Here is a 24,428-nt window from a genome sequence, read left to right as displayed (position 1 = left end):
GTGGATCCTTATCTGACCGGCTGGATGCAGCACACAATGCAGGCCCCGCAGAGAGTCCCAGGAATCACGGAGACAATAAAAGGCTGGATTTGAGCAGATGGCTGGCTGCGCCCCTAGACTTTAAGGCCTGCCCTCAAACTCAGTCTCCAGGGGCTTGTCTCTTCCTGTCTTCTGCCTTACCCAGGCCCGCCAGGGGCCTTCCGGCCGCAGCTCCAGCCCACGGGGGGGGGCTGGGACTCCCTGCGCGGGGCGGGCAGGAGCCTTGGCGCCCCTCGGTACCAATCAAGGGCAAGGGGCGGCGCCGCCTCCCGGGGCGCGCACAGAGCCCTGGCCGCCGCGCGCCGCTCCGGCTCCCAGTCCCTGCGGGAGGCGGAGGGAGCCCGCAGCTGCCCGGCCCGGGCGCCGTGCAGCCGGTAGGGGCAGCCCGGGGGCATGGCCACCTGGAAGCGGGACGGCCGGGTGACCGGCTGCCAGCGGCTGGGCTGCGCCGGGCTGGCCGGGGCGCTGAGCCTCAGCCTGACCGCCCCGCTGGAGCTGCTCACCGTCCTGGCCCAGGTGGGCACCTCCCCGCCCTGGCGCGGGCTCTGGCAGGCGGGCCGCAGCGTCTGCCAGGCCGAGGGCATCGGGGCCCTGTGGAAGGGAAACCTCGCCGCCTGCCTGCGCCTCTTCCCCTGCAGCGCCCTGCAGCTCGCCTCCTACCGCAGGTAAGCGCGGGGCGCTGCCAGGCTCGGCCCGCCTGCTGCTGCAGAGGCGGCTCGGGGCAATTGGGCTGGGCAGTGCCAGGCTGCCCTAGCGGGGTGGGGGGTTCCGGGCGCTGCCGGGATCTGCTGTGCTCCTGCAAAGGGGTTTCCCAGCTCCCAGGGTACAGGCAGCAGAAGTTGCCCTATTACCTCTCAGATTAACCATTCCGGAGTCTGAGGACTGGAGCCTCATGCCATGTTTATTACTCGGCTGACCGAGCTGAGATCCAGATTTAAATCACCTGGAAATGCACCCCTCCAGACTGGCCCACCCTTTCGGATGAGTTTGATCATGAGTATTTGTCAAAAGACACCTCATCTCTTCCAAGTCAGCAAGTGAAATGTTTCCAGTTTGACTTTACTGTGAAACCTGTTTCCTTGCGTTTTCCTACAATTTAGCATGTGCTGACCTGCCAGATCTCCTTTGGAAAGGAGATTTTCTCCTTTTAGGTTAACGTCAGAGACTCGTCATATTAAGAAAAGGAGTACTTGTGGCACCTTAGAGACTAACAAATTTATTAGAGCATAAGCTTTCGTGAGCTACAGCTCACTTCATCGGATGCATTTGGTGGAAGTGAGCTGTAGCTCATGAAAGCTTATGCTCTAATAAATTTGTTAGTCTCTAAAGTGCCACAAGTACTCCTTTTCTTTTCGTCGTATTAAATCTCCCACTTCTGCTTGAAAATATGTCATCTCTCTCGTCTAAGTGCACTCAGTAACACCTACATTTCCTGTCATTGAAAGAGATTAGGAAAAAAGATGTTGCTCCACTTTATTTTATTTTTTTTCAGTTTACTTGGTTGGACAGTACTTGATGTGTTGTCAGTTTCCCTGTTCTCTGTATACTCCCTCTCTAGGCCTCAATGAGGTAGTCGGTTTCCCCTGTTTGTGATTATATATTTTTTAAAAAGGGGAAATTGTGACTGTAAAACTCAACCGAACCATAGGGCTGTTGTTTTTAACTTTTGTTTTTAATTGGCCAGATTTCAAATTGACAGTGTCCCTTTAAGAAAGTTCAAAGTTTCTCTTTCTTGTGATAATTCTGTTTTTTCAATTATTATGTTTCAATTATTGCAGTAGCTTTAAGTGTTCCCATACAACCCTGTAAAAAGTCATATATCTTTCAAATTTATCATAGTTTTACAATCCTGTAAATGTTCCATTCAGTATGTGATTTACTGGGATTTTTTTTTTAATTAAGGTCATAGTAGGTTGCAATTAGCATCTGTTCCTTAAGTACTGTTAGTTGTATTTATTTTTAGTTTTTCACAAATCTATTTTAAATGAGCCTATGTACAAAAATGAATAGGAACATTATTTTTAATTTTACCAAACTCATAACTAAGAGCCTTCATTTTTTATAGCTGTAATGCTATCCTAATGGTGATCTCTAGTCTTTATGCACAGATTCTTTAAAACTACTGTACAACATTACATGTTAACACTCCCTTTTTTAAAAAGAAACAGCCACTAGAGGAAATAATGCTGCAGAGAGAGAGAGGAGTGTTTTGTCAATATGAAGTAGTTCTGTCAACATTACTCAGCAGAAATGCATGATTTATTAGGATTTCCTTTTCTGTCAGGCAGTTTGCAGTCAGTTGTTTGTTGCAAAGCCTCCAGTGGACTCTGAAGTAGTGGGCCTGTTTGCCTGAAGGCTGTTGGTTTTTTGTTTGTTTGTTTTTTGCCAGTTGGTTTATTGAGGTCAGCTGGGTGCAGGATGTATGCTTGATACTTCAGTATGGTTGGGAAGATGGGGTTATTCCAGTTCATTGGCTTCCCAGACTGAATGGGAGGGGAAGGAAAAGGAGTGGGCTCACCTTCCTGCTGTCCAATCAGGCACGCCACAGGGGACTCATGCTGATGCCATCCATTGTTTGTAATGGGCTTGTCCTTCACCTGGCAGTGAGTGAATCATCGTTGCTCTGGGTGTGCAGTTCATGATGAAGATGGGTTAGTGGAGCACCAAGATTTGGACTCAAGCAGCTTTATGTGGTCATCCTGCTTTGTAACAATTCTGTGAATCTTAGATGGACTGATTGACTGATACTTTAAACTTGAAACAATGCACCCACTATTTGCTGGGTCAGCAAGCTGCTCAGAGGAGAGGGTGGACAGTTTTCTTTCTCTTCTCATTTGCACAGCAGATCCCTATTAGTTGTTTCAAGTGGAGAGGAGCTGCTAGGCAAAATCAAGTATACTCATGCACTCCCACTCTTTAACGCATTAAGCTGCTTTTGGTTTATTTGTGAGATTCCTAGGAGGGGAATACCATACACAGACATGAAACAGCAGACAGAGATAAACACTAATAATATTTAGTTAATGATAATGCAAACCTCCGAAAAGGACATGTTCTGGCCAGAAAGTTATTGGCTGTTTTGAGCCAGGGACTGGTGGCTTGATGGGAAAGGATGGAATTTAATTACACACACACCCCTATGTCCCTGCCCTTCTGAGCTGCTCCCTGGGCTCCAACTCCCCTCTGACTTCTCCTTTGCTCACTTCCTGCTGCTTGCATGATATCCATCATGCTCATTTCTACGTTTCTAATTTGCCTTGAGTACTGTGTGCACTGGAGTAAGTCCTTAGTCTGTCCTCTGAATCACAAATGCCAGAATCACAGACGACCCTTGAAGATTTGAGGACACTATCAGTGAGTTGGGAAAAATACAAAACATGCCAATGTTGATGTTTTAATAGCAAACTCAAACCTAGACTTAATTCTTGACGCAACGTAGTGCCTGAGCACGAGTCTTCTCCCGGAGCAAGAGAAGCCCTTCTAACCCGAGACAAAGAAACAAGGAATGTTTTGCTGCTCTCAGGATTGTAATGAAGATTTCTGCATATTTTTTCTATAACTTCTACTGGAGTATCCAGTGTATTGGAAACACTGGTAGAGAGCAGTAGTCACATCGCAGATCTCCTGTTGATAACTGAAACAGTGAGTCGACTTCTTTAGCATATTAAGTCTGTGCAGTAGTGTTTTGAGTTATGGTAACTTTCGTCTTGATATGGGGTGGGCAAACTTTTTGGTCCGAGGGCCAGAGCGGTGTTGTGAAACTGTATGGAGGGCTGGGTAGGGAAGGCTGTGCCTCCCCAACCAGCCTGGTCCCCACCCCCTATCCACCCCCTCCCACTTCCTGCCCCCTGACTGCCCCCCTCAGAACCCCTGACCCATCCAACGCTCCTTGTCCCCTGACCGCCCCCTCCCAGGACCCCACCCCCCATCAACCGTCCCTGCTCCCTGTCCCCTGACTGCTCCGACCCTTATCCACACCCCCCACTCCTAACTACCCCCCCGGGACCACAGCGCCCGTGGGATTCCCACACCTATCCAATGCCCCCTGTTCCCCGTCCCCTGACTGGCCCCCTCCCCAGAATCTCTGCCCTATCCAACCGCCCCCTATCCCCTGACTGCCCCCCAGGACCTCCTGCCCTTTATCTACCTCCCCCCGCCCCTTTACCATGCTGCTCAGAGCAGCAGGAGCTCACAGCCCCACTGGAGCCACCTGCACTGCCCAGCAGGAGCGGCAGGCCAGAGCGCTGGCGGCACGGCGCACTGAGGCTGCGAGGGGTGGCCGGGGGCTAGCTTACCCGGCCGGGAACTCGGGCCAGGCAGAATGGTCCCGCGGGCCGGAGTTTGCCCACCTCTGGTCTTGGTAGATGTAAATGCAGAGTCCTAGGATTTATGGCCAGAAGGGATCACCAGATTATCTAGTCTGACCTCCAGGATATCACAGGCCACTAAACACTGCCCAGCACCCGCACATTAAACCCAGCCACCAAAATTAAACCACAGTATTACAGCCCACAGGAGACTAGAGTATTATGTGCCATAGGCAGAGAATAGGAAGGACTGAGGTGCTACTTCTCATTAGGGCTCTCATTTACTCATCTGTGTTTAAACCAAAATTCTTTTGAAAAGCAAATCAGTGGTCCTTTGAACTACTACAGTGTGACATCCCTTAACAGTTTTCATAGTTTTCCTTGAGCTGGTGCTTCATATCCAAGAAAATGAAGAGAGTATTGGTTAGTGGTTCTACCTGGGGACTGGAAGTCAGTCACTGAATTGCTTTGTGACCATAGGGCAAGTCATTCTGACCTCTGTGCCCATGTTTACCCCCTGTTTACAATTACTATTACCTGCTTCATGGAGATTGCTCAGGATTTGTAATGTGCTTGGAGATCCTTGGATGAAATGCATCATTGAAATTCTACGTATTATCAAATAAGCTGATGGGCAGAAGAACAATTACATCAAGAACTATCTTTATTTTTATGCCTGATTTTTATTGAGTCATAATTAATAGTTCCTCTTTTATCTGTCTCTTCTAGGTTTGTCATGCTCTATATGGATGACTTGGGCCACATTTCCCAGTGGAGTGCCATCATGGCCGGAAGCCTGGCTGGCACGGTTGCAACCGTAGTGACTTACCCTACCGATGTGGTAAAAACACGACTCATAGTGCAGAACCGGTTGGAGCCATCTTATAAAGGGATTCTTCATGCTTTTTACACAATTTATCATCAAGAAGGATTCCTTGCACTTTATCGCGGTGTTTCGCTGACTGTATTAGGTAAGCTAATAATGGGAAAGAGTGGGGTTTTTTAGCTTTACTGTACATTATGTATTGAAATATCAATATGATACACCTGCAAGTTTTCCCAGTTCATTTTAAATGTGCAAGCAGTAAAATGACTCTCTGTAGAGGACATCTAGATGTACAAAGCACTGTAGGTCACAACTTGTTTCACAATATTGTTATTTCTGCTGTAGCAAAGTTGTCTCTAAATGATGAGCAAGTGCTGCCAGTTTTATCTTTAATGGGTGTGGCTAAAAGAATTTGAGAAGATACGCTTGCCTAACTTTTCTGGATTATTTGGTTGCATTTAGAGGCAGCCTATTTCTCCTTCACTTAACTTAAGAAAAATGATGTATATCCATAGTGCACTGTGGGTGTAATATAGTACTCCTGAAAAGTGAGTCAAAGCAGTGGCGTTCCTCTTTACTCGGGGCAGATGTGGCATTTTTATTTATTTTGTAAAATATTTATTGACTCTCTACTCTGTAGCTTTGCAGAATACCACATTTTAATATACCATAAATGTTTGCATAAATTGATTCGGACAAAAAATAATGAGCACTAACAGCTTACAAGCAAAACTTAAAATTGGTGACAGCAGAAAACAGAAAACATATGGCAGGCAAGAGAGAAGAATGTGACTCATCAACTTGGGCTATAGGGCAGCCCAGTTATGTGAGGAATGGAACAAAAGATTGACCTTTTGTGAGACCAAAACAGTAAGGCACCAACACAATATACAAGCCCTTTTGTAAATGTAAATGCCTAATGACATATTTGGACCCTGAAACCTGAGGTTTAAATAAGCAAGACATCCCCTTGATAAATGAATATCTAACAAGTAAAGGTTTTTAGATATTTAAGTCTGATCCAAGTGAGCAAAGCTGAGTTTAAACTGGTTACAGTCCCTGGCATTAGACCAGGTTAGGAGGAAGCATGTAGTTCTCATTATACTGTGTGCTCACGTGAATCTTTTCTGTCTGGTTTGCTTTATAGGTGCTATCCCATTTTCTGCTGGCTCATTCTTTGTTTACATCAATCTGAATAAAATATGGCAAGAGCCCAGTTTTCACTTCTCTCCTCTTCAGAACTTCATAAATGGCTGCCTAGCAGCTGGGGTAGCACAGACACTCTCCTTCCCCTTTGAGACCGTAAAGAGGAAAATGCAGGTACGGAGCATAGTTATTGTTACCATTTTGGTGGTGGTCATATTGTCAGTGTTAGTTTCAAGAGTTTGGGGCCAGGAATTAGCCAGTTGATTGTGATTCCTTTTTACCAAGAGCGAATCCTTAGAGAGGTTTAATTATTCCTGGCAGTAATGGCTGAGAATTTTTTGGCTTAGGTTTTGTTAAGACCAGTTTAAGTGGTATCGTGCAATCAACCATATTTCTTGATGTTATCTTATTTTCATTAAAATTTCATCACCATCATCAGAGTACCAAAGAGTTGTCATCATCTGGTGGCTGCTTGACCTAAGTCAAATGAGCTGATATCCTGCTCTTGGTGTGCAGGTATCCACATCATAAATGCTCCCATCATAATTAGCAGCCTTGTTGACAATCTTAGCTTGGAAGTTGGACAAAAGGGATGGAGACTGTGTGGGGAGGCCCCTTTGAGTCAGGGTTCAGGCCTATTGAAGTGGAAGTGTTCACTGCTTTTCTATTCAACAAGTAAACATGGGACTTCATTTCTAAGGCTCTCAGGGTACTTGTATATTGCAAAAAAGACCCACGGTGCTGAGGCTCGGAGCCCATGTCAGCTGAATCGGGCTCATGCTATGGGGCTAAAAATAGCACTGTAGACATTCCTGGTCGGGCTGGAGCCCAGCTTGAGACCCTATTTTTAGCCCCATAGCCCAAGCCCCATAAGCCAAGTCAATTAACCTGCACTCTGAGACTTGCTGTGGTGCAGTTTTTTTGTAGTGTAGATACCCTACCTGAGCACAAACTTTGGGACTAGTACGATGAGTAGCGGGAATATCCCTTCCTTTCAGTGCTCTCCTCAGATCTACTAAACTCATGCTTCTGCCCAATAGTTTAATAAGGAAAACTAGTTCCCCCTAAGTTCAAACTGGGATTTAAATTCCCTTATTGTTTTTAGGACAGTTGTAACACAGTTTCCCAAAATAGTGTGAAATCTGATTTTTTTCCCCCTCCCCCTACCATTCTGTCCTGAATCCAGAGCTTTGCCTTTTTTTTCCCCCCTCCATACTCATGTGAAACAGTTCGCTTGTTTCACCACTTGAGTTGCTTGTATTGTTCCCTATGTTGGAGTTCCTACACATATTCCACATAAGTTCATAGCTAGCACAGCCTATAGAGAATTAGGCAGAGACCAGGTCATATTCTCGTGCTTTTCTCTTTAGGCTTAACCACCTACATTTCCCACTGAATGCATCTGATGAAGTGAGCTCACGAAAGCTTATGCTCAAATACATTTGTTAGTCTCTAAGGTGCCACAAGTCCTCCTTTTCTTTTTGCACCTACATTTCAGTGCACCACTAATTTGTGCAATAAATTTTCATAGCTAGTGAGAGGGAAAATTCACAGGCTTCTAGTCTTATGTTAAAAAGATCCATTTATAGTTTGCTCCTCTGGAGCAGTACAGTTGGGGAAGCAAAAACATCCTTTCTTTTCAGCCACTAGGTTGTGCTGTTTCACCCTTTTTTTTTTTTTTTTTTTTATAGATAAGTGCCAGCTGCTCTCCGTTGGGTACTTCTGTATAGAATGAGAAACTCTGGGTTTATTGCCCTATCTCTGTAGAGAACTGTCCTACACTTCCAGCAAATAAATGTCTTTTAAAAAAAAAAAGACCAGAAAAGAAATTGATCAAAAAATAAATATTTTCTCTGTTCTACAGTGATCTGTTTTCACCTTTGCTGCAATTTGTATACTTGTCAAATGCCTTACAGTCTTAACATGATTTTTTTAGCTTAAAGACCCCCAACTCCCCATAACGCTTCACTAACAAGCTATGGGGAAGGCAGGAGGATACATATAAATTCAATCAATCCTGATTTGTTATTTTAAGTAGGAGTGGTTGAACTTGCACAAACTGCCAAGTAAAAAGCCATTGAAAATCATAGCCTAGCTGACCCTGGGCGCTGGCTGAAGCTGGGTTGAATCGATCTACAAAGTTTTCTAAAAGTTAGCATAAGCATGTTGCCCAGCCTTGTGAGGGATCAGTTCCACACTGATCTCGCCTGCTGAGGGCCTGAATCTCCTCTCGCTGAAGCAAATGGAAAGGCTCCCATTGCCTTCAAGAGGACGTGGACTGGACCCTGGAAGTGCTCTGAAGGAGGAATGCTCTGTCCCCAGTACAGAGGGGAGTCAGTGCGTGAGGGAGTGCAGAGTAGCCATGATAATGTCAGCACCAGAAGGGCAGTGACAACATGGGACCAGGGAAGGCGTGGGGAAATGGAACATCCCAGAGGTACAGTGGGGAAAGCAATAGGAGGAAGGGGGAAAAAAAGGAGCTAATACCTTTTGTAACCATGAATCTGTCCCAACTGTCTCTTCTGATCTGTTTCCATCTGGTGAGCCTACTCACTGGGAAATAAAAACATGTGATGTACTGAAATGCTTAGCTACCCCAATAGGCTAGCATGAGTGTTCTGTAGTGGCATGTGGGGAAACTCTGGTTCATTTCACAGACCTGGACTCTTGCTTGCTGGGTGAGGAGGAGCTGAGAGCTCTGGGGCAGACTTGTGGCCACAAGGAGTCCCTCTGATGGACTTCAGAAATGAAACTAGCAGGCTGCCAAAGGAGTGTCACCTATCTTCCTGCCCAAGGAGATCCAGTGGCTCAATATTGGTGTTGGGCAGGGGAAATTGGGGAGTTTCAAGGATCTGTCAGAGCCCCCTGTGAGAGAGAGAACTGGACAACCATCAGGAAGAAAACCTATACCCCACTAATACAGCAGTGGTCTGGAACTGCAGCACTGATCCAAGGAGGTGAGAGTAGGACTGAGATCTAGGAACACTTGAGTTCTATTCCCAGCTCTGTAACTGACTTATTAGACAGCCTTGGGAAATCACTTGAACTCCATCTATTTCCATGTCTGAATAATACTTAATTCCTCAGTTAGGAGTTGTATGCACCGTGCTTTGAAGATACATACCACTATGTAAGGGCTAAGTACTACTAACGTTTATCATAGTCACCTTGATCCATCCTTTCCAGTGTTAACATATCTACAGCCAGATCCTGCCCCACTGATGTCAGCAGGAGTTTTGTCACTGACTTCAATGGAACAGGCTCAGACTCTCCATTATTTTATATTTTGGTGGTGATTTACTCTGTCAAACTTGTTCCTGTAACCATGGCTCTCCCCGTCCCCTCTTCACCTGCAGGGTTATAGTTAACATGTTTAGCATTTTTAAAAAAAGAAGTTGCTATATTTGATGCTAAATATAGTCGAATGCTTTTTGATTTTTTTAATTAAAAACTAATTCTAATTAGTCATTTTGAATGTGTGAGCCTTCTCTCTATTGTGATTATCCTAATTGTATCCCTTTGTCTTCCTTTTTTCATTTTGCTCCTGATTGGCATGTTAGAGAATTGAGAGGTACAGTATGCATGTTTTGGCATGGAACATATGGCTTATATTGTGAATCTAGAGGATGGGGTTAGTCAGAGCGAAATTTCTCAGTAACACTTTCTGTGTTACCAACTTTTAGAAGAAATAAGTAAATTGTTGCTTAGATGAAAGAGAACCTAAGACTAGATCCTTCCCTCCAGTATGAAATGGCCTTTATCTTAGCCCATCATAGTACACAAGGTATTGGAAGGCAGGATACAAACCTAATGATTGAAAAAGGAAATAGCTGGATTACTTTTATTCAAAGTTTAGAAGAAGAACTTAGGGGGTGTTGAGTTGACATTTTTAACATGTACTGTGAAACCTTTGTTTGAATCCAAGTATGTGCTGAAAACCTCACTAAAATTTTCACATTAAAATTTAATGAAATTTTGCATAGCTGATTTGTGTTCCATTGGCATTATAGGGGTCACTTTAGGTTAAAAATTGTATATGTTAAATAAATTTGTATGTTACCTATAATACCATAGATATTAAACCTCAAAATTATTTCTTTCTTTTTCACTCACTTTTTGCATTTTGTTCAGTTTGAACAATGAAAATAGTCTAATCAGTTTTATTTTTATTTTTAGTCAATTTCTAATTAATATCTTTATTAGGCTGTCATGCACTAGCACAAAGATGCAATGTTTGTTTGCAAATATTAAAAGGAAATGTAAGGGAGGAGAAGGCGTGTTGAGGTTTTTTTAATTGCTTTCTTAGGACTCTCTTAACATTTCTAAGGTAATTCAATCCAAATAAAAACTGCCAGTTATAAATACTCATCTTCCATCAGTAGCATGAAAAATATTGAGGAGTTGTTTAAACCAACATCCAATTTGCCAGATGAATATGTAATACTGTACCAATGGACCTTGCACCTTTATTAAAGTGAATTCAAGATTCTGTCTTTTTGCTGTTACCTACAGCCAGTCTGTAGTAGGGGCAACCTTTCTTTATGGGGGATCCCAGGGACAAGGGAGGCATTGGTAGCATGGTTCCACTTTCTCCACCCTATTCCCATGGTGTGGGTGACTTCCATCAGATCTTTGTACACTGCACTGGCCCTTTTCCTCTGCAACTGTTTCCACAGGAGGGGATGCTCTGAGCCTTGGATTTCACTATAGCTATTATGTGCCATATACGGGATTATAATTAGAAGAGTACTGAACCCGTGCTATGCACAATGGAACTAAAGTTGTATCAAAAGGGTTTTGTTGGGGGGTTTTTTTGTTTGTTTTTTGCACCACAACAAAAGTGACTTGGGTAGAGAAGAATCTCACTTTATTCCCCTCCCTCCCAAGGTTTCAAATCAGGCCACCCCATCTTTCTGGATATCCAGAGACTCCTACATCAGGTCTTTCCTTCCTCCAGCCCATGGGGGTTGAGCATGCTGAGTCTGCAGTATTTCTGGCCCCTGTGGACCCAGAGACCTAAACATGGATCACACATGTGGCCAACAAAGTCAATGGGCTGGTCCAACAAAGATATTTTTAAGCTAGAACCCGTCTTGAAGTAGTGCTCCAGGACTGAGCTCCAGTAGGTAGGCTTACAGAAACAAGCAAGTTTAGGGTCCAGGCTGAAACTCCAGGCTGGCACACTGCTCTGCACAGGCACGGCAGCACACGTGACCTGTAGCATTAAGCTTGGTTCTAAGACTCTTACAATATGAAGACACAAGTGTGTCAGCCTTCATGGCCTTAATTCTGAATTGTTTGTGTTAGTCTGATAGATTTCTTAGGGCAGAACTTTCACAAATGGCCCTGAAACTGGCAGACCTTTCAGTCTGTGTACATTTTTGTAACCACAGAACCTTATTTGCATACACAGACTGCAGCTGTACTTGCCAATCGGTTAGCTGGCCTCATTCAACCTTAATGTGGCACTGGTGTTTCCATTGTCTCTGAATCTATCTATCCTTCGCCTGAAACTTGCTGGCAGTCCGTTGCTAAAGGAGCAACAGAGTCCAGGGCTAGGGCTGCTCTAGAAGCTTTTGCCAGGATAGCAATGTTGGTTTGGGGTGCGTTTTTTATTTTGAGGGTGGGGGCATGACATTTCTATACCAGCAAAAGTCCTAGTGTAGAAGGAGCTACAGTAGCAAAAGCACTTTTAGCCAACATAAGCTGCATCTACACTAGCAGGGTTCGCCAATATAGCTAGACCAGCAAACCTTCTCTAGCGTAGACTAAATCTAACAGAGTTCAGCTCCTTACAGCTATTGCAGGATTCAGTGTCTATATATTTATTTGGCATTGATTCCACACCATTCCATGTGTTATGAAGAAACCTCTCACAGGAATGTATCGTGTTGGAGGGCATCATGGGAAGATGCTTCCACACCATTTTAACACCAGGTTATGTATTCAGTGGACTGTAATTGTCCTTTTTGGAGCAATCAAAACCAAATGGATATGATGTTCTTCACTTCCTGTCCTAAACAGTTGTGCAAGGCTGCTCTGGGCTGTTATCACACCTCACTCTGTAAGTGGCTGCTTTTCAGTGGGGAATTGCATTAATATTGGGTGTAGTTTATATATCAGTTCATAGGTGCTGGAACTAGGGGTGATGGGGGTTGGCAGCACCCCCTGGTTTGAAGTGGTTTCCATCATATACAGGGTTTACAGTTTGGTTCAATGGCTCTCAACACCCCCACTATACAAATTGTTCCAGTCCCCGGTATCAGTTTGTAAAGGGCTTTGGGATCCTTTGGGTGCTATGCAAATGTAATTTTTTTTATTAATAAAAAGTGATTAACTACTATGAATTGCAGTAGCAGATTCTGAAACCTTTAGTAATGGCCATACTGCATTATAGGATTGCCTGACCATTCATTAAACCCAGTTTAGAGCCGCTGGAGCACACAGTCAATAAAGAGCTTGTATATAATTGTTTTTTGGTTAAAATAGATCCATAGTTAGGGCCTTTTGTGGTAAATGTCAGCCTAACACAACTGTTAGAGCTGGGTTATAAGCAAAGCCTGGACAAAGAAATGGGATCCAATAGTCATTTATTATAAAAAGCATTCTCCATGTGAGCCACTGAAATGAGGGTTTGTCAGATAGTTACATTCCAACACTGCCTAAGTATGAGTAATTGTTGTACAGAGAGAGCTTAGGCGGTGGGATGTTCCCCGGTGCATTAAGGCCAGTCTCTGAGTGCACTTGTACTATAGCATCCCTGCTATTTACAAGATTTGGTTGTCCTGCCAGCTGGGAATATGAAAGTTATTCAAGTCATGAGCCAATTTATTTAAAAAAACAAAAAAACGCCTGGGTCATGTGGTTCACATGACTTCTAAAAAGCATACCTGCTTTAGGACCTTTTGCACAAAAGCTGTTTGTTTAACTCCTTATGTGCTGGTGCCTCGGAACCTTTGAAAGATGAAGCTATTTGAATGAGTAGAGTGGTATATTACACAGTGTAGATAATAAGGAGCAATACTGTTTTTTAAAAATCATAGATACTTTGTATAATGGGCATCCATTGTTTAAATACTCTGGGTTTTATTGTTGAAGGGACCATGTCTCTATTTGTCCTGTTAATTCAACCCCAACACTATTTGTCTAATCCACCCGAATCTGCATAGTTTAATCTGTTTACAAATTTTTAATTGGCATCAAAGTGTGGTTTCTGCTTCTGCATAGATGGAGAGAGATTAAAAAATGCCCTGAGATCTTCCATCATCCCCTGTCACTTCCAGACAGGCAGAAAGGATCTGTGCTTAAAAGGCCAAACTCATCCTGAGTGTAGATCAGATGATTTCAGTGCATCAGGAACATATTTGTCCTCTTATTTCATGAGAAAGACAATACCTCCATGCAGCATTTCTCTTCTTCCCTAGACTTGTACGTTTGCAAAGCAATGGGACTAATCAACTAATTTGTATTTTCTAACTTCTGATTCCTGTCACCATCCCAAACTCCCTCTCTCCTCATGGTACTGTAGTGTTAGCATTAGGCATGAGCCCAAGTCCTGGAGTGGGACCTGAACTCATGACTAGCCTAACTAGGAGGAGAGTGTTGCCAAATGGATCACATCAGAATCCATTTATTTTCTATGGGCTTTTTCTTTGCAATCACTTCCAGCTACTGGCCATGTCAACACTTCATTTATTTGGCAATTAACATACTTAATACAGCTCAATCACTGAGGTTATTAAAGAGCAAGATACGTGAGCTTTAGGAACTACAGTCCTTGGAGCACCACTGGCCAGTTGGGGCACAATTCTTGCCTCAGTGAAATGTGAGACTTTCCTTCTGCCAAAGCTCGAGTTGGCTTTTCTCTAGCCACTTAGAGGCATTTCTCTCAGAAACCCCAAAGCAGGGGAGAGACGCCTGGAGATGGACTATCCATATGGTTGTCGTCATAAAACTGTGGTGTTAAAATTTTGTAGTACAGTAGGTTTTGTTGTTGATCTGATCTTTCCTTGCATGAAAAGGCAATAAAAATAATTAGCAGTAGGACTGGTCAGACCCTGAACAGATTTAATACTGAACAGATTTAATAGTCCTGATCTGGTTGGCAGTAACTACTACTACTTTGCTCTTCTGTCTCCTCTTTTCTCCAAGGAGGTAGGAAACTAGGAGTAATAAATAAGGATCTCAAACTGCTTAGCGAATTAAGTTAAATAAACATTTGTCTGTGGAAGATAAGGCATCTATAGGCCTCACCCACCAGTGAAATGCAGCCACCTCTGAGGTGTTCTGAGGCAGTTGTTTGTTGTCATTCAGCAGCACTGTTCAACGTTTTTTGTATCTGATTGAAACTACAGGATGCAGACTGAATGGAATGTATTTACCTGTGCTGGAATTTAACCAAGAGAGAAGGTTAAGGGAAACCAAAGTAATGAAATCAGTGTTGTCCCCGTGTGTGTGTGTGTGTGTGTGTGTGTGGATACTGTTAAATCAATTAAGAGAGCCTTGTATCAATCATGGGTTTATCTATATACCGAGTTTCACTGCTATAAGGTAATGTATAATTTTAAACTGATAACTGTGCAAAAGGCTGTATGGACACTCCCGTCTATTGGTTTAAACCTTCCCTTTCACTTTAGCTCCAGTCTGTTGCTAATCACCATAAACTAAACTGCAATAGGCCCCTGCCCCTCTTAAACCAAAATAATACCCCAGTCCTGTCAAGACTTATGCAAATACTTAATTTTGCATGCAGAGAGTAGCCCAACTGAAATCAATGGAACAAGTTCCCATACGTGAAGTTAACCATACATGTTTGCAGGACTTGGGTCCAAGACTGTCTGCACAGGCGTTTGCACTAGTTTAAATAAACCAGTGCAAATTTGCATGCAGACAATGCTTTAGTTTATGTCAATTTCTTACCACTTTGAGCTAAATCAACATAAGGCACTCCAAAACCAAAATGAGGATTGCACTGACTCTCTAGAAAAGGCCTCCGTCCTCAATTCAAGGATATCTTCATCATCATGTGCATAGAAGCAAAAGCAAACTTTTCTTTTTAATGAAAGCTTACGCTCAGCAGCAAGGGATGTATTCCATGGCAAAGGCAGAAGCCACAGAATACAAAAGCCCTGATCCTAACCTTGTTAATGCTGTGCTTTAGGCCAAATTCTGCTTGCTTTGCTCACTGGAGCTGCCCCGTTGGTTTCAGCAAGAGAGGCAGGGTTTGACCTGAGATCTGGGGTTTTTTCCCTCCTCTTACCGAGAAGAGGACAAAGTGTTCCTAGAGTGCGGGCAGCTGTTCTCATCTATTGCTCTGGAGACAAATGACCACTGTTATCTCACAGCGGATTACCTTTCCACGTGTCTGAATGGCCTGTGTGGGCCTTACTGTGTGTTCTGGTCCACGGTTAATCTGGCTGCAATGCTGTAGGTTGTAATTTGGTCCGTGCTGTGTAAAATTGCTCACTCGTTCTTAACACTGGTTCTTTATTTGCATTTTGAAATTGTTTGCCATCTATGGGTAACAAAATATTCTTTGAGGCCCAAATCCTTTCATCCTCATTCAATGAAAATTTCCATTTACGACTTTGGTGGGAGTATTGCCTGAGTGGGGACTGCAGGATTTGGCCATCCTTTTCCTTTCAACTATGATTACACCTTGCTGCTGCAAGTGTCCCTATTAACCCAACCTTAAAAGACTTCACCGTTCTTATTTTAGATTCTGGATTAAGTGAAATGAACTGTTGAGTTTTATCATAAATTGCTTTCCTTCACTGCTGAGTTGTTTTTTAGCTGTGATCTTTTGAATTACTATAGAACTTGTATCAATAAAAGAGATTACTATATTTAGTGATCAAAATCCTAAACCCCATTACAGTACTACAAGAATATATTGTACTTTCACCCTCCCTGGGTCATTTGTACCGCACACCTAGAAGGTAAAAGTACCTCCAAGACAATTTCGTACTAAGATAAATTTTATGCCATAGGAAAGGAAGAAGAGTCTGAATTTAGGACCAGATTTTCAAGATGACCATTTTTGTGCCTGTAGTTTGTGGGTACAAAAAATCATAGCTGCAGTGTAGGTCACTTAAATATCTAATAACACCAGCAAATCAGATACTTGGAAATATATGTGTCCTAAATTGCTGGTGCAAAATTGTATGCCGTTGTGTGCCTGCAAAACTCTGTGTGTTATGCTACCCATAAAAACTATACTCAGTTGATGTGTTCTTTTTAATAAGCAATTAACCATTCCTCCCCATTGTATAAACCAGGTTGGGTTTCTGCAGAGCTTGGATAATGAAACTAGTCTGAGCTGTTCTGTTAGTTTCACTTTTAGCTCTCCTGCTCTAGTGCAGTTGTAGGGATTAGTGTTGTAGGGATGCGTGAATCCTCCAGCATCAACTGATAACCAAACCAAAGTTTTAATTTAGGTTCGTAGACTTTAAGGCAGGGGTAGGCCACATCTGGCCCTTCAAACATTTTAATCTGGCCCTCGAGCTTCCAACAGGGAGCAGGATCGGGGGCTTGCCATGGCTTCGCGCAGCTCCTGGAGACAGCAACGTCCCCCTCCAGCTCCTACACATAGGGGCAGCCAGGGGGTGCTGCACACAGTCCCTGCCCTCCCCCTCCAGAGCCCTCACCCCCTCCTGGACCCCAACCCCCAATTTCATGAGCATTCATGGCCAGCTATACAATTTCCATACCCAGATGTGGTCCCTGGGCCAAAAAGTTTGCCTGCTTTAAAGCCAGAAGGACTATCATGGTCATCTAGTCTGACCTCCTTCACATCACAGTCCACAGAACCTCATCCACCCACTCCTGTAATAGACCCATAACCTCTGGCTGAGTTACTGAAATCCTCAAACCTTGATTTAAAGACTTCAAGTTACAGAGAATCCATCATTTACACTAGTTCAAACCAGCAAGTGACCCAGGCCCCATGCTGCAGAGGAACCCCCAAGGTCTCTGCCAACCTGATCTGGGAGAAGATTCCTTCTCGACCCCAAATATGCCGATGAGTTAGACCCTAAGCATCTGGATGAGACCTACCAGCCAGACATCTGGGAAAGAATTCTGTATAGTAACAACTGAGCCCTCCCCATCTAGTGTCCCTTCTCCAGCCATTGGAGACATTTGCTAATAGCAGTTGTGGATGGGCCATATGCCATTGTTGCCAATCTCACCATACCATCACCTCCATAAACTTATCATGCTCAGGCTTGAACCAGGTTAGGGTTTTTTGCCCCCACTGCTCTCTTTGGAAGGCTGTTCCAGAACTTCACCCCTCTGATGGTTAGAAACTTTTGTCTAATTTCAAGCCTAACCTTACTGTTGGCCAGTTTATATCCATTTGTTCTTGTGCCACCATTGGCCCTTAATTTAAATAACTTCTCCCTGTTGTTTATCCCTCTGATGTAGGGAGTGATCATATCTCCCCTCATCCTTCATTGCATTAGGCTAAACAACCCAAGCTCCTTAAGTCTCCTCTTGTAAGGTAGGAGGGTCTCCATTCCTGTGATTATCCTCATAGCCCTTCTCTGCACCTGTTCCAGTTTGAATTAATCTTTTCTTAAACATGGGAGACCAGAATTGCACACACTATTCCAGATGAGGTCTCACCAGTGCCCTGTATAATTGTAGTAACGCTTCCCTATCTCTCCTGGAAATACCTTGCCTAATGCATCCTAGGATTGCATTAGCCTTTTTTATGGCCGCATCACACTGATGGCTCAGAGTCATCCTGTGATCAACTAATACACCCAAGTCTGTCTTCTCCTCCTGTTACTTCTAACTGATATGTCCCCAACTTATAGCAAAAATTCTTGTTAGTCCCTAAATGGATAACCTTGAACTTTGAACTATTAAATTTCATCCCATTTCTGTTACTCCAGTTTTCAACGTCATCCAGATCTTCTTGTATGATATTCCAGTCCTCCTGCATGTCGGCAATACCTCCCAGCTTTCTGTCATTTGCAGATTTTATTAGCATACCCCCACTTTTTATGCTGAGGACACTAATGAAAAACTTAAATAAGATTGGTCCCAAGACGGGTCACTGAGGAACTCTTTACCTTTACCTCTGTCCTTAATTGCTTTCTCTTTCAAAATCTGTTCTAAGACCTTGCATACAGTGTGGTCAAACTAACAGGCCAGTAGTTGCCCGGATCACTTTCTTTTCCTTTCTTAAAAACAGGTACTTTATTTGCAATTCTCCAGTCATAGGCTACAAACCCTGAGTTCACAGATTCATTAAAAATAGTGTTAAATGAAATGTTTACATGTCTTTTAATAATATTTTCTAGCCATGTAAAGCTTTCTTTCCTTTTTCAAAACCTAAATTTTTAACTTGAACTACTGGATAAAATAACTTTGATTTAAGTTGTGCCATTGTTTTCAGGCTGACACTTCCTTTGAGAGTCTTTTGGTTCTCAAGTACTGTATCTAAGGGCTTGTTTTTATGGCTCCAATAAACCAGAAAGGTGGGGGGTATGGACCTCACGCCACAGATAAAAATCTTGACAATGGCTTTTACAATGGTGAATGTTACTATAAATAATCTCTCAATAAATCACTTTAGAGTCTGTAGGCAAAATAGAAATCTGGTTCTCTGAGACCTACCATTCTTTTTTAACATTCTCCAGAGTAGTTTTACTGCTTACAAAATCTTATGTAAATCTGCCGTACAGCGTACCCTATATTTGTATTGTACACAAAAGTGCCACCCTTTGATATGTGCCTTTGAGTGTACAAAATGGCTAAAGTGATTAAGCTAAACTAATGCACTTCATTTTTGCACATCCTTCCCCTGCACATTGGAAAGGAAAGGATGCATATGCTTAGCAGCATTGTCATCTTCCTCAGGTATTTTAGCTACTTGTCCCTTTTTCACTGCTTAATTGTCCACAGTTTCCTGTGCTTTTGGAATCTGTTTCAAAATATTCCTGTCACTTCGGAAAGCAGAAGTATGTGTCAAATCCATCCTGGGTTTTTAGTGACTGGGGTGGGATTTTCAAAAGTGCCTGAATTACTTGTGCTCCTAAATCTCTTGGGTGCTTTCAAAAATCCCACCCACTTACCATGCATTGATTGCGCTTTGACCTAAGGAATCTTGGCCCAGATCCACAAAGGGGTTTAGGCATTGCAATGTTGAGTGTCACAGTGCCTAATTTTGTAGGTGCCCAGAAAATCATAGGATCACCACTGCAATTCCCCAAAGCCAAGTTAGGTCCCCACGCTCCTGTGCAATGAAGGGGGAGAAACTGGAGCCTTAGAATGGGACCCACAAAATCCAGTGCAGTAGGCAGGGAGCCACCTAAGCTAGTCAAGGAAGATATCAACAACAAGGAGAGGGAGGTGCTAAACCCTGTCCCTCTCATGGAGACGGGTGCCTCCCTGCATCCCAGATTTAGGCACCTATCTTGGTTAGCAAGCCACAAATGGGAATCAGCTGCCTGGATTCACCTGGTTTAGGCACCTAAGGCATTTCCTGTGGGAATGAGTTAGGCACCTGCCTCGCTCCACACAAAACATCTGGAGGAGGAGCTGTTGCTGCTGCCCCCACCCACCTTATAACTTTTAGCCTAATGGTTAGAACACTCACGTGAGTTCTAGGAGACCAGAGTTTAATCCCCCTCCCCGCCCACCACTATCTGCTGGGAAGAGGGGGGCATATTAAGGATAAAAATATAATTTTAGTCTTCAGTATGTTTCCATTTTTTACCTGCTAGACCAGGGCTACCAAACAATTGAAATTCTAGAGCAGACGCATCTAGAAAACATCTACAATTGTCAGTTTGACAGAGAAGTTTGTTACAGGCTTATCACCTTGAGGAAGCTGTGGGTTTTTCAGCCAAACTAAGAAGGAATATTACACCATTTGCTGTTATAGATCACTGGGGAAATGTAAGAGAATTATATCAATATTCACCAGTAAATTAAGTTAAACTCCCGCTAATATAAGATCATTGTCACTAATATAAAATTACTAATCTTCAGTGATCAGACCTACATGTGCAATCACATACCTGAATCACTTGTCTGGAAAAGAGTCTGTCTTGTCATATGTATGAACAAATCCCTGATTTGCCCATGCAAAGTGGACTTACATCTGTGTCCATACAGATGGATGAGGATCAGATTATTGAAGATCAGGCCATCCTAATTGTTCTAACACAGTGAGAGATTAATGGTGAAAGGATTTCGCTACTCAGAATGACCCATTGCACTTTTTTGTTCCATGTGAACCAAGTGCACACTGATATGGTAGATTGACATAATATCATGTGTTCATGTGACTTTGCATTTTGGTAGTTTAAATCTTACTGTGTTGGGGGTGGCTTGGATATGTTCAAGTTACGCCATGTACAGTGCAGCACAGAATTAGTAGTAGACTTCTCCTATACTCTAGATTTAAAATATCTTCCCACCCTAACTGGTTACCTTTCAATAAGACCTCAGGTAGATTTGTTAAGTCTTTGAAATATAATTGACTAAAACTTGGTAAATAGACGAAGGCCACCTGTTTCAGCATTTAAGTGTTGAACACCTATAGAAATGAAGGAATTAAACAAATCAACTCAATTAAAAATAATTAACACCTGTTGTGGTTTTCGTTTGAACAGGCTCAGAGTCCTTGCCTTCCCCATTACGGAGGGGTTGATGTCCGTTTTACTGGCATGGTTGACTGTTTTAGGCAAACGGTGAAGACCAAGGGCGTGCTCGGACTCTGGTGTGGACTCGCAGCTAATCTGCTCAAGGTGTGGATTTCCTGTATTCTGATCAGCCTGTATTTAATCTGAGACATATGACCAACTAATTGGTGGTTGGAACTGTAACACACATGATGTCCCTCTTCTCCTCTCCTTATGAACAGTGTATTGATTAGACACTTTGTGACAGCAATGGTAGAGGTTTGCCCTTCCTCGGGTTACAATATAGCTGTTTGAGCTTTATTGGTTTGGTGTTAATGGCCAACTGCAAGTTGTTGGCTTTCATATGACACCATCCTCATCAAAAGCGTTCGAGGAAGTGGCAGAGCCTTTTGGTGGAAGTTTATTCAAACGCACTTGGGAAATAACAGAGAAACAGCAAGGAAAATGGCTAAACATAAAGAGGCAGAATTTCAGTTACTGTAAGTCAGGATAGCTAGCTTCATTGACTCTGCTTGGGACAAAAGAAAGGACACATTTCTGCCACATACAAAATGCATCCCAAATGTTCTGTTAAAACAAATCTTAACTGTTTTAAACATTGTGTTGTTTAAGTTCAGCACAAGCCCACTTCCTCACAATAAGTTGTTAAACCAGGTTGTGCCTATAATAAACCAAGTCTTAACTCAGTCTGGTACCTGTAGAATGACACAACTAATTTAGGGTCAGATTCTCAATTGGTGTAAATCCACATTGCTGATGAGGCCAAATCAACAATTAAGTCCTATAAATCCTAGCTTTGTAACTGAGTAGAGAATATTGATAGTGACTCTAAATTAATAACTGGTTTCAATCTTCTTTCCCCCCCCCCAGATTGTCCCATACTATGGTGTTATGTTTAGCACCTTTGAGTTCTGCAAGCGGGTCTGTCTCTACAGAAATGGTTATATTGAATCTCCCTTAAGCTACAAGCTAATTCCTGGAGTGGACCAGAGTTTACAACCACAAGAGCTGCAAGAATTAAAGTTCCTCCGAAGAGGAAATTTTGAGCCACCGAAGCCAACTCTTGAAAATTGACATTGGAAAGTCCATTGAACAAATGTATGTTGCAGTCATTCTCGTCCAAGACCACAATCTGAAGAAAGCGTAGCAAAAAGGAAGACACATGCACTAGAAGTAGCAGCATCTCTGTTTACTGTATGGCCTTCCCTGGGATTGAAACACCCATGTCAAACATGAATAAACCTTGTAACTCATGTAAGTGAATTGATACAATCAATTCAAGCTTATCTGAAGGATACAAACATTTTGAAACTACTACTGGAACTTGAAATCTACTCAATTTGGGAGTTTTCAATGCTGAATAGCTTTTTAATGCTAAAACCACTTGCAGAAAATAAGTGATGTGAGCCATGATCATGAATTATGATTCATTCAAAAATATTAGGGAAGTTTAAATACATTTGTAACACTTGAGAGCACTGAATACATAGCTTCCAAATAGAGATATGGTTAAAAATAGAATAAAATATATACTGTATACAGTACACATTTCTACTGAAATCTGTCTGTTACTGATACACTATAGACTTGGCATTCTGGATATGCAGTATTTGTCCCCACATAATTCACACTGTTGTCCTCCTAATTCTGGTTTTAATTTAGTCCTCCTAATTCTTGTTTTCAGCTTTTGTAAAACTTATTTAAGAACTGAATAATTTTCTGAGTCCGCAGTTGCAAAGAAAAATGAAAACATGCTGCAGAGGTACTTTTGCAAAGAAAGAATAGTAATATGTGAAACAGCACTGAAATGATCATCTGACGGTCCTAAAGGCAAACTGAGATGTCTTTCCCTACCCTGACATATTTCTGCAAGTACCTGAATTATTTCAGCTTTGGGGGGAAAACAAGACTTGATATGCTGTGTTCATTTTTGTTGTGAACAACTCTACCTACTACTGTGTGAAAAATGCACATACCAAATGCATTAGATATTTCAGTGTTAACCCCCTTATACGTTTGTCAATATTTTTAAAGGTGTATTTTACATTAAATTAATTTTCAGAGATGACATTTTTATGGTCAGAGCTTAGAACGCTACTATGCAATACTTAACCTCACCATCTCCTTACAGACACAAACTGGGGTGGTCCTCTTTAAGTGCTGTGACCTATAAGTCAATGTATTTTCATGCTTTTCTGAGGAGGGGACCTCACAGATATAAAACACTATGGAATGCTACAGCATGAGGACTAGTTTATTCCCAGCTTAGATAAGTGTCATTCAGAGGCCAGCCCTCAGATCACTAAGAAATGGTTGCTGGGCTCCTGATTCTTCCAGGGAAAGTATAAAATTTCTCTATGCGGCACTGTGCCACTGAATCGCATCTGGCACAGCATCCTTGATTCCAGGTGCCCTCATTGCAGCAGTATATATCACTCAGGCTCTGGGAAGCAAAGGGTAGTCGGTGGCACTGAGCTATCCTCCCTGACAAGAAATAAACCTTTGCTCACCCAAGGAAATGTAAAGAAGCAGTGGGTAGAAGGCGGTGTTTAAATTCAATCTTAGATGTAAGGAATAAAGCCCTTGAGAGCCAGTATGAAAGCGCCATTATAGAACACTTTACAACAATGAGTAAAGTCTTACAGCAGCCTGTGACAGCTGAGTATTAATGACCCTATTTAACAAATGGCTCTCCCTGTCTTCTTTGCCCGAGTTCAGCCCTGCTCTAAGCTGGTGCTTTCAACTGTATTTGCTTCCAATTATACCAGAGCTGAATTTGATCCAGAAAGGTTCAGGGCTTTACCAAAGACCGCACATCAAGACACTGGAAGAGCTGGGATTGGAATTTGGCCTTTCTTGCTTCCCAATCCTCTGATGAATCCAGCACACTGTATTCCCTTATCTTAGAATAGTAATATTTTTAATATTGATACTTTTATGCATGCGGTTTCTAATAAAGACATGTAGAGCAGAAGAAGCAAAGTAGACCATCACACTGTGTTAAGAGCTGAGTCTAGAAAGGCTGCCCAAAGTTAGACTAATCTATCTTGTCTATCTAATATTTTCTCTGAAAAGCTGGTTGACATGCTTGGCAGACTTCACTAGGCCCTAGGACTGTTCCATCCTAACTGGTTTTGGTGGGTTCTGCTACCTTAGCACTTTCTACTAATTTGATTTTCCTAGAATAATCTTGATCTGATTCCTCCTACCTGAAGGGAAATACTTTCATAAACAATTATATTAATTTCAGCAAAACTCAAAGCTGTACACAGTGCAATATCTACAGATTATTATTCATTTGTAGGTGACAGGAGGAGCAACCAGATGCTTAATATCCTTATTTAGGTCACCAATAGGCTTGTCCTTTATATTAATGTTCCATTTATAAACAAAATGTAGAGGGTTAATAAATGAATAATTGTTTTAATAAATGATGAAGTGATAGTCTAGCAA

The 24,428-nt window shown here is 42.6% G+C and overlaps 1 protein-coding gene across 1 annotated transcript; it reads left to right on the top strand.

Annotated features, from left to right (window-relative positions):
• The first annotated feature begins 190 nt into the window (after nt 1-190).
• SLC25A43 (solute carrier family 25 member 43) lies at nt 191-24,424 on the top strand. Its single transcript, XM_038415809.2, has 5 exons — nt 191-704; nt 5,076-5,317; nt 6,320-6,492; nt 20,946-21,080; nt 21,846-24,424. The coding sequence occupies exons 1-5, from the start codon at nt 433-435 to the stop codon at nt 22,047-22,049; spliced, it is 1,026 nt and encodes a 341-aa protein (XP_038271737.1). The 5' UTR covers nt 191-432; the 3' UTR covers nt 22,050-24,424.
• The last annotated feature ends 4 nt before the right edge of the window (nt 24,425-24,428 follow it).

The sequence above is a fragment of the Dermochelys coriacea genome, chromosome 9 (assembly GCF_009764565.3).
Source record: "Dermochelys coriacea isolate rDerCor1 chromosome 9, rDerCor1.pri.v4, whole genome shotgun sequence".
Taxonomy (NCBI): Eukaryota; Metazoa; Chordata; order Testudines; family Dermochelyidae; genus Dermochelys; species Dermochelys coriacea.
Note: the sequence above shows the minus strand (reverse complement) of the source record. Positions and strands in the feature narration are given on the sequence as shown.

Excerpts from the sequence above, each read along its gene's own strand:
- SLC25A43 (XM_038415809.2), top strand. The coding sequence starts at position 433 with ATGGCCACCTGGAAGCGGGACGGCCGGGTGACCGGCTGCCAGCGGCTG. Across the intron at positions 705-5,075 it reads CAGCTCGCCTCCTACCGCAG|GTTTGTCATGCTCTATATGG; the intron begins GTAAGCGCGGGG and ends TGTCTCTTCTAG. Across the intron at positions 21,081-21,845 it reads TCGCAGCTAATCTGCTCAAG|ATTGTCCCATACTATGGTGT; the intron begins GTGTGGATTTCC and ends CCCCCCCCCCAG.